The sequence below is a fragment of the Harmonia axyridis genome, chromosome 7, assembly GCF_914767665.1.
Source record: "Harmonia axyridis chromosome 7, icHarAxyr1.1, whole genome shotgun sequence".
NCBI classification, from domain to species: Eukaryota; Metazoa; Arthropoda; class Insecta; order Coleoptera; family Coccinellidae; genus Harmonia; species Harmonia axyridis.
In genome coordinates, this window is record NC_059507.1 from 28,730,513 (window position 1) to 28,743,714 (window position 13,202).

At 34.7% G+C, this 13,202-nt stretch overlaps 1 protein-coding gene across 7 annotated transcripts in view; it reads left to right on the top strand.

Annotated features, from left to right (window-relative positions):
• The window catches only part of LOC123685409 (AT-rich interactive domain-containing protein 2), a 65,715-nt gene that overhangs the window by 43,855 nt on the left and 8,658 nt on the right, over nt 1–13,202 (top strand). For 3 of the 7 annotated variants that reach the window (XM_045625082.1, XM_045625084.1, XM_045625089.1), the window contains 8 exons: nt 4,462–4,680; nt 4,925–6,184; nt 6,287–6,560; nt 7,715–8,207; nt 9,109–9,339; nt 10,995–11,371; nt 11,497–11,899; nt 11,960–12,220. In XM_045625082.1, the coding sequence (XP_045481038.1) occupies nt 4,462–4,680; nt 4,925–6,184; nt 6,287–6,560; nt 7,715–8,207; nt 9,109–9,339; nt 10,995–11,371; nt 11,497–11,899; nt 11,960–12,220 (3,518 nt within the window). The remainder of the gene's footprint in view (nt 1–4,461; nt 4,681–4,924; nt 6,185–6,286; nt 6,561–7,714; nt 8,208–9,108; nt 9,340–10,994; nt 11,372–11,496; nt 11,900–11,959; nt 12,221–13,202) is intronic. The other 4 variants (XM_045625083.1, XM_045625085.1, XM_045625086.1 and 1 more) reach the window with 2 other exon arrangements.

Consider the following 13,202-nt stretch of genomic DNA (forward strand, 5'->3'; position numbering starts at 1 on the left):
CAAACGATCAATTTTGAATTAAAAATAGTGTCTAGATGGGAAAACTGTATGACAGCACCTGTCAGCAGTTTTTTCAAGCTTACCCGCGACTAAGATGTATAGAAAACCTGGTGTTTCTACTTATACCTGTAAAACTCTCAGACAAAACGGGAGATTTTTCAGATTTAGACCTACTTGTATTCGAGGGTTCGCGTCTGTTTCAGATGGCGCATACATCGTTTATATTTGACATTTCTCTCGATTCTCGGCACTCGTGACCTTTGAGTATAGAACAATAATATTTTATATTCTATGCTCGTAACAATCTTCTATACTCTGTCATTATATTCCATTCATATCATTGAAAATTCGATAGGAACTGAATTGTAATTTATTGTGAAAGTTTGTAAATCTAGAATCAGTATTTCATCTTTGAACGGCGCCAGGCAGATAGCGGGAATCTGAAAATTTTTGAAGAGTGCCACCTTAGAAAATTCTGGTGAAGCAGAACACCAAAGCAACAGGTGGATATCTCAAGAAGTCTGAAACAAAATCGAATCGGTACACACACCAAGGATTCTATGCATCTTACTTGCCCTCCACCTTCGGTGTCGGGCTCTTTCTCCAAAAATGAAAATGACCGAATGCAGTTTTTCAAAGAAAACATTACTGGGGAATATTTCCCGAATAAACTGTTACATCACTTGTCAAGCTGATGTAGAATGGAATTGCCATAGATTCGAACTGTGTAAGATGCATAGAAACTATGTATCTATGAACAGTGCAATTATCGCAGGGCTGTTTCGCTTCCTACAATGCAATTATCGCTGTAATTTTCGATAATTGTTGTCCATATACATAGCATTTTTGACAGGAGGGAAATATTCGTAAGTAATTGCACAAGTGCATCAAAATTACCGATAATTTTGCATGACGGCGTGTTGTCATAAAAACTGCATTCGGTCATTTTCATTTTTGGAGAAAGAGCCCTCCACCTTCGGTGTCGGGCTCTTTCTCCAAAAATGAAAATGACCGACTGCAGTTTTCCAAAGAAAACACGCTGGAATGCGAAATTATCCAGTCATGTTGATGCACGAGTGTAATTCGGGGGAATATTTCCCGAATAAACTGTTATAGATTCCATAGATTCGAACTGTGTAAGATTCATAAAAACTATGCATCTATGAACAGAACAATTATCGCAGTGCTATTTCGCTTCCTACAATGCAATTGTCGCTGTAATTTTCGATAATTGCATTCCATTTACATAGAATTTTTGACAGGAGGGAAATATTCAAATATATAGATGATTAAAAGAGAAATCATTTCTGGAAATGCTTTTAAAATCATTCGCTATCATTAGAGTTTTTCCAGGTGAAAGCCATGAAATGAAAAACCATTTGCCAGGATCTTACCTTAATTAAATACTACTGTCGTCCAATTTATTTACTCTCAATAGAAATTTTACTATTCAATCAAAAAAATGCCGCAAACGTGAAACTTTACATTTAAACTATACATACTTGACTCGACAGGTATACTATATTTGTCGATCCTCTAAATTCTTGTGATTGATTGGTAGTGAACCGTAAATAATGAGAATGAAACTTTAATAATAAAAATAATATATGTACATTTATTTATTTATTTTTATATACGAAATACTACAAATATGAAACACAAAATGTCAAATATAAATATATTCTCTTTCCAAAGTTTACGAACAGCCAGATAAAATTCAGATTAACGAAACAAATAATTTTTTCCAAAACTTGATTTACAGCCTTAACGGATCCGAATCTCGGACCAAGATGATATTAAGATTATTATTGAAATAAATAAATCTTAGTGACGGTACATTTATGATGGCTGATATTTAATGCGGCCACAACTTTATATAATGAGCCTACATGTGAAGACACTTATTCAATGTGCAAACCTAATAAGAGATAGGATTTCATACAAAAGTCTCGTCCAGCTTTTCATGAAATGGAAAATAATGCAGGAAACTTTAACTGCCAACTGTAATTGAGTTATGCATTGTTAAAGGCGGTGACCCAGTAATAGATAACTGCACCATCATTACACACTGGTTGAAATGAACCGCATTTTCACTAAGGCCTTCAGCTTTTAATTACGGTTAGCAAAATGCCATTCCAACTAATTTCCAAAGAATATCATTCTTTCGTTAAATCGAAAAATAGCAGGCGTCATAACTGGCTAGTTATTATCTTGTGACGGTTATGTAAATTTTTGTCATTTCAGAGCTCCATTATACCGCATCCTTACGAAATGTTAATTCCATCAAACAATAATTTCCAGTAGCGTTTAACCATAAATTTGTTGATACATTCCTTCAGACAATGCCCGCACACGTCATCACATGCACATAAGTATACTCATTTATCGCCTTACCGATAGGCTATTTTCACTCAAGGTAACAGGGATTTTCCCTTCGGCTAATTTTCCTTAGCAACATAATGAATAGAGCAGTTCCAGTAGCTTCAATTTAACCGTATAATTAGTACCTGCCTTTATATTATTTCTTGTCACTTTGTCTTAGCCTTGGTGCGCAACGAAATCCATTGTTGAAAAGAGAGAATTCCATATGAAATCACGGTAAAAATACGAGTAAAACTGCCATTTCCGATGAACAGTAACAAGCGTCTCATCGTACAGCACACTTTGTTATCTCCACAACAGCATATCTTCCGAAGGTTTGGGCTCTACTGTACCTACAGTCACGTTATGAATGGACATCGAAGGACCCAGTCCCACTTTCCCAGTTCAATCCAATCAATTTCAGTGGTGGGGGAGCATATTGTGAATTACAACTGATTTTACTACACACACACACTCACTCATCTCACTCACTACTCCACTTGATGTTATGTTTAGGTATGAATTAATAGATAAGTAAAAGTTGGCTATGGCAATGACCTCTCCCACTGGAAACAACGTCTAGGACGTTAGTCCTTGCGGAGGATCGACCTATCCATAATCCAAAGACTCGTGTGTTTTTGGTGCCGCGACGTCAAATAATAGTTGTTCTGCTTCCATCTGGCGGTGTATCGATGAGTTTTAAAAATTTCTTGATGTTTTTTGTACGCTACCAGGTGCTGACTGGATATGGTGGAAACTTAATTCATTGAAAAAAAAGGAGCTAGAAACAGAAAATTAAAATCGGTATTGATCCTATTGATTTAACCATCTTCGAAAGCCAAGGTGTAAAAAGTCTCAGTGAATAAAATGAAAAAACACTTGACATACTGATATTTTACATGCTCTTAGTAAATGTTGTTTATGCTTAGTCATTGACATATCGAGATGCCGAAGTCGGGAACTCGACCTTCCTATTTGCCCTTGAAATCTACCCTGCGAATTTCGGACTATATTATTATTTATTACGGAAGCTAACATGCTTATAAAGCACGGACCTACCAACGGAAAAGTTAATTCAAGATTAACCCGTCACTCAGTGAGTCCCAGAACTGACGCACAGATGGAGCTGCCATGGCTTTTCCACTTTTTTCTCGTTAGTTCCAATTTTCAAAAGATGCTGGTCAAATTTTCGAAACATAGAGTTAAGTCTGAATCGATATATTTTGAAGATTGTGACACTTTTGTTGTTGTTTAAAAATGGGGGAAAAAAGAGTTGCATGTATTGATGAAAAACTGTTTTTCGATGGGAAAAATACGGCGCAAAAGTTTCAAAAACTCATCGTTGATTCCGAACTTGTTTGTAGCTTTTTAACGGAATAAACAGGATTTTTTGCTTGGACATATGACAGTGGATAAAACATGGATTCATTATCATACTTTTGAGTCATAAAGCATCAGCTGAGTCGAAAGCAGTTGGTAAAAGCCGTCCAAAAGCTTGAAAATCAGCTGGCAAGGTTATGGCATCTGTATTAAGGACGTACGTGGCACATTGTTCATTGACGATGATAGTCTAACCATCAACAGTGAAAATATTACATTACGTTATTGAATCGATTGAGTGCAATAATTAAGAAAAAACGTCCTCAATTGCAAAAGAAAAAATTCTACTTTTCTAAGACAATGCTCCTTGTCACAAATCAATGGAAAATAGAACTAATTGGGCTTCCAATTGCTTGACCACCCAGTTCATTCCCTAGGTCTAGCCACCATTGATTACTGGCCTTTTGCTCCAAAGAAAGAAATTTGGCTCTAATGAAGGTTGAAGCCTATGTCGAAAGCAAAAACGATTATTTCTACAGAAAAGGTAATGAAAAGTTAGATGACCGTTGGAGTACGTGTATCACTCTTGAAGGTTACTATGTTGACGTATAAAGTCGAATTTTTAAGAAAAAAATATACTGTTAGCACTGTTAAGTTACTGTTAAGTGTTATTTTTGGTTGGAAATTCGTGAAACTCATTCTGAATGATTGAATAATGAAATCTAAATAATAAAACTTTCCTGTAAAAGTATCATTTTCAATTTTTACCTTTTTTTCCAGAGGCCAATCGAGAATTCAACCATCTATCTACAAATCTCTTCAAGCCAACTGACTACGATCGTCTTGCCCTCTCTCTAATATCTCCTTTACCCAACGAGCAGGACTTTGCAATTAATGTATGCACATTATTATCAAATGATGGGAAGCATACATTGAAAGTTGAGAAGAATCCTAGGTTGTTGGATTATTTATTAGCCCATGCTGGGGTATTCAATCATGGTAATTATTCTTTTTGAGATAAAAACGTTATACCATGATTAATGTTGTATAAAGTAGATAGTAAACGCATTTTTACAGTACAATTGAAATGGTACCAACATTTAATAAATCAAAATACTTTTTTTTTTCAATGTCATGTAGAAATAAACAATTCCACAAATTTTATCATATTTAACATCTTCCATTTGAAATATCGAAAAACTAAAAATAATGGTTTTATGAATATTTTTCTTTATTTTTCCAGTTTCAACAAGAAAACTTTTTCTCTATAATTACAACGTAGTTAGGAAACACCCCATCCACAACTTCTGGGATGAAGTGCTCGATTCCAAAGACATTTTGGAACTCATACAATCGCCTGACGAGGTAGAAAAGAAAGAATCGCCGGGATCACCAAAAAAGCCTAATGACCCTCCCACTACCACAACACAAGTATTGGAAAACTGTCAAGTGGAGACTCCTATGGAAGTCGATGTAAATAGAAATGAACATGTTATTAGTGTTGATGAAAGTGACGGTGAACTGTTTAATTTAGATGATAGCTCGAATCGAAAGAAGTCGAGTCGAAAGATAACTATAGATCCTTTGGATAGAGATCTGTTCTGCCTTGAAAGGACGCTCGGCACTCAGGACTATGTTGGGCAGAGAGTGTTACAGATCGCGACCATACTTCGTAACTTGAGTTTTATTGAGGATAACGTTCCGATTCTAGCGAAGAATAGGACTTTTGTGCGGTTCATTCTTTTGTGTTGCTGTTCGAAGTGGAATTATTTGAAGAATCTCGGATTGGACATGCTCGGTAACATCGCGGGTGAATTCGAAGTGCGAGAACTAAATCAAGATAAATTAGCGACAGCCTTGTTGACCATCATAACGAGGGGTTTGGATTCCCAAGACCGACTGTGGTGTCTTTCGTCCCTAGAAATGTTGAACAAATTGAGCCAAAATGAAAAGAATGAAGATGTCATGTTGAGATGTTTGGAAACGTCGGTTTATGAAAAAGTCTGTTCTTTTCTCACCATTCATGATGTCATGTTACTCATCTATACCCTGGAATGTTTGTATTCCTTATCATCATTAGGGGAAAGATCCTGTAATCTTATTGTTATGAATCATGGAGTGGTTGACACTCTGGTTTCTTTAGTTACTGTTGAAGGTAAAAGTTATGGTCCCAAGGCATGTATCGGCATGAAATTGGTCGAAACTGTATCAGGAGTCGTACCTATGGCAGCTTCCTCAGTTAGTAACTCGAATTCTACAACTAATACCAGTGTAGTCCAAACACCTTCATCCATATCTACTTCAGTATCTTCCACCACTATGTTAACGCCAAAACCTATTTCCACTTTCAATACAATTCAAAAGGTGGGGTCTGGTTCTACAGTGATGAAGAGTATGCCTATGCCTATGCCCCCTAAGAATATGACACAAAATACACCTGTCCGAACCATACAGATGGCGCCACAAAGACTAGCTACAACTTTACCGAGTCCGCCTATTGCCAGTGAGTATTCACATTTGTTTTTATTAATTTTCCATGTTTGAATCTTGAAAATTGTTGAAAACCTATAAAATCTGCCTTTTACAATATGCTTTTGTTTTTCAGCTGCAGTACCTGTATCTGTACCTAACAGTACGCAATCGGGTAATCAAAATTCACAGTCGTTAACGCCTCAACAATTGATCCAACAGCAGCATGCACATCAACAAGCAATCCATGAAAATGAGCAGTTTGCTCTTGCGTGGTTGAGGGCAACCTATGAACCATGTAACAACAGTAAAGTAAATAGTCAAGAACTCTATAAACACTATATTAATTCATGTACAAAAATCGGTAGACAGGGTGTCATTTCTCCATTGCATTTTCCACGATGTGTGAGGTGAGTTTCGATTTATTTTTAATAACCTATATTGTTAATGTACATATCATGTTGAGTATGAAGTGAATGTGTTGTATAGAAAATGGGATGTCTGTAGTCATCTCAACTCATTCCATATAATTATTTGATTGTGGGAGAACTTCTGGCCAGGCTTTATTCAATGAGTTGTGGGGACCTGTTCTAAATATTTCCTATTTAGTCTTGTTTCCACTAGGAAACATACTAATGTAATTTTTATTATCAGTATCAATTTTCGCTCCATGAGCTTAAACTTATTTGTATCAAGTTGTTTCCTCTTATGTGACTCTTTTGTGACATTAAAGTGACTAAAGTCCTAAATATTCATAATTTTTTTTTTATTTGATCAATTATGGTCAAGTTTTCTAAAAATTGTGTTGTGTAGTGAGTTTATCCTACATTGAATTAACTTACAGCCTCCAACATTGTTTATTCTGTTCACGACGTTTTTCATAATAGTCCCTTCCCGTTAATGTGGTGTTTTGTTTATTATTGTTTAGTACTTGAATTTGTGTGCCCTCTATGGGTTCAGCAGAAATTGGTGGATTTTCATTGTTCATCTCAACCATTATGATGTATACTCGGTTTCCTGAGAATTCTGCCGTTGTATCTTTGTTTTTTGCCTCTATGACTCTTTTTACCAGTTTATAACTGACTTTTCAAAATAAATCTAGTTTCATTTTAAGTGATTCTTTATATAGACCGAAATGTTGTTGAATGACGATTTGAATGGATCGGACTATTAGGAAATTCAGTTTTTTTATTTTCCTGGATAAATAGAATTTTTTCGCATTTTGTAATGATTGCTAACATTGTACAATTTTAAGTTTTTTGTTCATGCTTCGGCTTGTAGATTAGTTTACAGTTTCACCAAATTGTCTAAATTCATGAACAGGTTGTACTTATACAGTTCCTGGAAGATTGAGGAGATATTTATTACTTTGTTTTGTAATTGATGCAGCCTATTCAGATTGAATTTTTATGGGTTTGAACATTTTATTATTAAATAGTACAGGCAAAAAGGCATGGTATATGTATATGTCGAACCTTGGGAAAGGAATATTAATTCTATCTGATATAGTTGTACATTGATACAATGAATATTTTTTTTATTTTAAATGCTGAATATTTTGCAGGTCTGTGTTTGGAGGAACAGTGGGACCAAATCCCATGAAGCTAAGCAACCCCAAGGATCCCCAATTTTATGATGGTATTAAGGTGCGAGACCACCCACTTATAATCAATGTTCCACCATCTTCTCCCATTCCCAGTCCTCAGCCAACAGCAACACCCAAAACCACTCGGCGGAAACCTAAACCGAAAGACACCTCCAAAATACCTCCCACAGTTAGTAATACCCCATGTAGTTCCTCGATCAGCTTAACTCAGTCTCAGGTGAATAGCTCGCAGGGTATTGCAACAGCTCTAACTCCCAAAGATAATAGTATATCGCCTCCTGCCCCTCAGCCACCTCAGCTCTCTCCAGCCCTTCAAGCGGAGGCGCCTGAGGGAGGGGCCTCTCCCGCATCCCCAATCCTCAAGGCCCAGTTGAGTGCTCCCCCAAAACAAAGAGAGACGTCGGCTGCATCCCTCAGTTCGGCCCTTATTAAAACCGATCCAAAGAATCAGGTAATTTCAAGTAAAATTCACACGCTTATGAACTATCTAAGTCTCTCTTCCTGCTATTATTCGACTCATATGGGCTTGGCGGGCATATAACTAACAGCACTAATCTCATCTGGTAGCGGGTTCCATGTCTCTTAAATATAAATTCGAAATGTACTAACACTATTAATCAACATTGCTTGGTTAGGGTCTTACCATCTTACCAAAACTCGGTGCAATGTTTACCAGATTTTGATTCAAAACAATTTTTTGAAATTAAGTTGAAAATGTGGAATAATTGATGTTATTTCGGAATCATTCTCCTATACTTTCTAAATTAGCCTTTTTTTAAATTGCTAATCTCAAATTCCGATTATTTTTGAGTTTTTCACAAATTGGACGGTGCTTAAATTTCTGCAATTTCTCCAAAAATATTATTCTGCATGTTGACTATAGTTAATAAGTATAAAATCAAATACGACGAATTTTTTGTTGCATTAAGTCATCTCAATGAAACAATTAGTGGTAGTCATAAGTGTCTATTGTCATACCTGAAAAATATACTATTGCTTAAACCTCTTCCCTTTATCCGTTAATTATTTTTCCTTTTAAAAATGTATGTTGGTGGTGGGGACATATTTCTAATCATTATGCTTGAGTACTTTATCATCGAAAGATTCATGTTTAAACAATTGAAATTGAAAAAAAAAAATTAATTGCTTTGAAAAAATTGTTCAAACATTAGAAAAAAATTGTTTCCGCATGAACACTTTCATTCATTCCATTACTTGTTATTTTAATGAAAATGATTTATCTTAGATTCATAAGTATCTATTCTACGCATCCAGAAAGAGATAAATCATTTATGTGTTTCAAATCACTTTGAGAATTTAGCCTAATCTATTAATGATTTTGAACAAAATAGGCCTTAGCACATCCTCATTTGAGCCAGGCTCTATTGGGAAACTCCAGTACCAGTACCACCACGTTCACAACAACAACATTGATAACAAATAAAGACGGCAGCCAACAGCAAATCATATCAAACCAACAAGGAGCTAACACCTCACTTATTAAGAGTTTGTTGGCTAATAAGGTAAACGAGTGCATGACCGCAGTGAGCATGAGGACTGCAGAGTGTCAAAAAGTAGTTCAGGTAACACACTAATCAATTAACTCCTCTCTGGCAAAAGCTATTGATTTGTATTTATTTCAGATGATTTACTAAAGAGAATTTTAAATAACCTTAATACTGGTAGTTTTTTATTCTTCAACTGTCAAAAGTACTTTTCTCTAATTCTGTGGTTATTCCGTTCATTCTTCCACATCTTGTAGAACAAAATCGTGCGAGAATATATCAGAAACGCACAGTTTTCTTGGATATATTTTATTATTATATGTTGGTACTCCGAACTTTCCGCCACGGCTTTAGCTGTCAATTCATCAATTTGCCTTGAAGAAATCAGTTATGCCAACCAACATTTTTCAATGCAAAAATCACTAAATGATATTTATGGAAATATTTCATTAATTTCAACAAAAATGCAATTAATTAGAGAAAATAATGTATAATACTTGTTCAGAAGACTCATTCTACCACTCGTTCATTCAAAAACTCGCCACTTCGTGGCTCGTTTTTGAATTTTGAACTCGTGGAAGAATATCAATGCTTTCTGCACTTGTATTATAAATAACTAATGATGATATTGTTTGTAACAATGTTAAACGCATTTGGAGAGTCCGTGGATAAAATTGTAGTTAATTCAAACTATTCCTATCATTTCAATTAATTGTTTTCATTCTGAGTACAATATTGATTATTTCAGCCTTGAGAATTGATTTAGAAAATATGATCTGCAAGAATAGTCCATATTTCATTGATTAGAAGTTGACTTGTATTTCAAAATTTTGATAAAATCATCGAGCAAACATGATCAAATATAAGGTCGTAATTAGTTTGGTTGTAGGAATTATTATTTATGAATTGCTAATTTCATCAGTTATTGTTTGTAAGTGAGTGATTTTTGGAATTCAGTCAAATTTAATTAACATATTATTTGAATGAAATATCTATAAGCAATGCTTACACCAGTATTTTTGATTCATTAACTTATACTTTGCTGCTCTAGTTCCATAATATTGATCAATAACTTTTGCCTTATTACATATTCTCATTGAATTGATGTGAACTCAAAAAAACCATATTGTACCCAATTATCAGTTCAAATAAAAATATGACAATACTTCAGACGGCAATTGATATATATGCATTGCCAAAAAATCTGATACATGATGAAAAAAGCTAATGTGAAAATTCTATTCAAGTGGATTTTCTGAATTTGTGATTTTCTATTAAGCCCAAATGAATCAATTTAGTTTATATTTCTAGGAATAACAAAAAATGATAATATAGGTTGAAATATTCATTTTTATTGAAACAAATCGTTTTTGCAGGTAGTAAATTATTTCTGTTCACATCATTCAGCGTAGAATATTTAAAAAAAATATGAACTTTTCTTTTGTAATTTAATTATCAAAACTATTTAATTCATCACAGTAGTTTGAAGATTTGTTTGTTGTATAACAAAAGTAAAAAAGCCACTAACCAATCATCTGCTCTTATAGTTCAATTGCATGATAAGTTTTGATGACCTCGAATTCTAAGAGAGTCTTTCGATATATTCTTGTACTAGCTTAATAATATTATGATTGACAATAAAATATCTTAACATGAAGTTGAACTTGAAAGTAGGTTATTTTTATCAAGTTGTTAAAAAATTTGTTCTTTATTCATGTATATCAATTCATTAGGTTGCGGAAAGACAACAGAGGCTCCTAGCCCAACAGGGTCAAACGTTTTCGAATAAAACACCAATTAAGACAGAACAGCAGGCTAACGTTAGATTAAATGGGGCCAGACAGTTGTTTGGGGATGAGGAAGTCGGTGATCCATCCGTATCCTCAACTACTCCATTTGCGAATACCACGAAAGGAAAGAAGGAACCTCCACAACCTCCACCTCCACCACTAGCACCTCTCACTGCTACCGCGCAGCTGAGGATGGTTAGGCCCCCTGTCAAAGTCGATAATGAAGACAGCGATTCTATCGGTAACAATTCATTGGCTTCTAGTATCGTTGGAGTTGGGGGTATTTCTTCAACTGAGGATGGAGATAATTCGCTAACTAGGTAAGTTTCACAACATCACCTTCTCCACTCTTGTATTTCATTTATGTTCAGACTTGGGTCTTGTTGGATTATGAAAAAAGTAATCAATCAATCATTTGCTTAATTTTGTCTTATTTCATTTACAGTTTTGAAGGCTTGTTGAATGGAGTTCCTAATATTGATAATCCATTGAACGAAGATAGCAACTCGAAAGATTCCACTGGTGAAATAACAAGAAGTAAACCACTGAGGCTGGCAGATTTATTAGAGAAAAAGATTGAAAAAACCCCACCAGTTATTGTCAATGGTTCTTTAGGAAAAGACTTGAAAATTACTGCCAAAGGTTTGGAGTTGGTAGAAAACCATATAGAAAAGGCGTTGATTAGGGACAAGAATATCCAAATGGTGAAAACTGATCCAGAAATCAAACAAGAAATTCAAACTGGAATTAAGAGACCTGCTACTGAAGATATTTCTAAAGTAGAAGTGAAAAAACCCTGTCTTGAAAATATTAATGGAAATGCGCCTTCTCCCAATCCGGATTCACTGGTATGTAATCATATTATTTTTGAATTTTCGAAATATTTCAATGTGCAATTACTTTTAAAGGATACTAAGCAGGATGAGCCGGATGAAGAAGAATCAAGAGGCAGTGCTAGAGTATCGGATGCAGCAGCTAAGCTATTTGCTGATATCGCAGCAGATATATTGGAGGATGAAGATGAGGAGCAACTTTTACAAGAAGCTCAACAACCAGCGCAACCACCAACTGTATCAGTTGACACATCTATAGGTACAACTCCGTCCGTGGGCCAATTGGTAATGGACAATGGAACGGGACAGATGCTTATCACAACACAGCCCCGACAGGTTTGTTTCAATTGAAATCGATATTTTCATTTATTGAAATTGAAATTTTTATAGTTGAAAAAAGTTTTAAATGTCAAGGATTGCGGTTTGGTGTGTGCGCCTTTCCGATTTTGAATCTTTGAAGAGAGTTATTTTCCATAATAAGGTGATGAAATAATTATAAATCAGTGGAGCGGATTCAATTTTATTATTTATTTTTAGGGTATTATATTGTTATTTCTTTATTTTTCTTCATTATTAGTTATCTTCTTTTGCATATCATAATTAAAGTACATATATATCGTTGAAACTTATGATAAACAAGAAAATATCATCAGAATGAGATAACAATGGCAAATATAACAGTTCGAGGATATGCCCCCAGATCAAAAATTGAAAAAAAGAACATCCTTCGCAGATATGATAAAACACTAAAACAAATCAGAGGAACTTAAAATTGTGCTAAAATACACCTTTCTCTAATTCTGTGGTTATTCCGTTCATTCTTCCACATCTTGTAGAACAAAATCGTGCGAGAATATATCAGAAACGCACAGTTTTCATGGTTATATTTTATTATTCTATGTTGGTACACCGAACTTTCCGCCACGGCTTCATCTGTCAATTCATCAATTTGCCTTAAAGAAATCAGTTCTGCCAACCAACATTTTTCAATGCAAAAATCACTAAAATATATTTATGGAAATATTTCATTAATTCCAATGAAAATGCAATGACATAGAGAAAATAATGTATAATACTCGTACAGAAGGCTCATTCTACCACTCGTTCATTCCAAAACTCGCCACTTCGTGGCTCGTTTTTGAATTTTGAACTCGTGGAAGAATATCAATGCCTTCTGCACTTGTATTATAAATAACTATTTTGGTTGCCTTGAATACTTCAGATAACACAAATGAATCCAGAATATACATTTGAGAAAGAAATTGTAATGTATTTTAAATTTCCTTTGGCAAAATATTAAATTTCGTTTACATTGTGT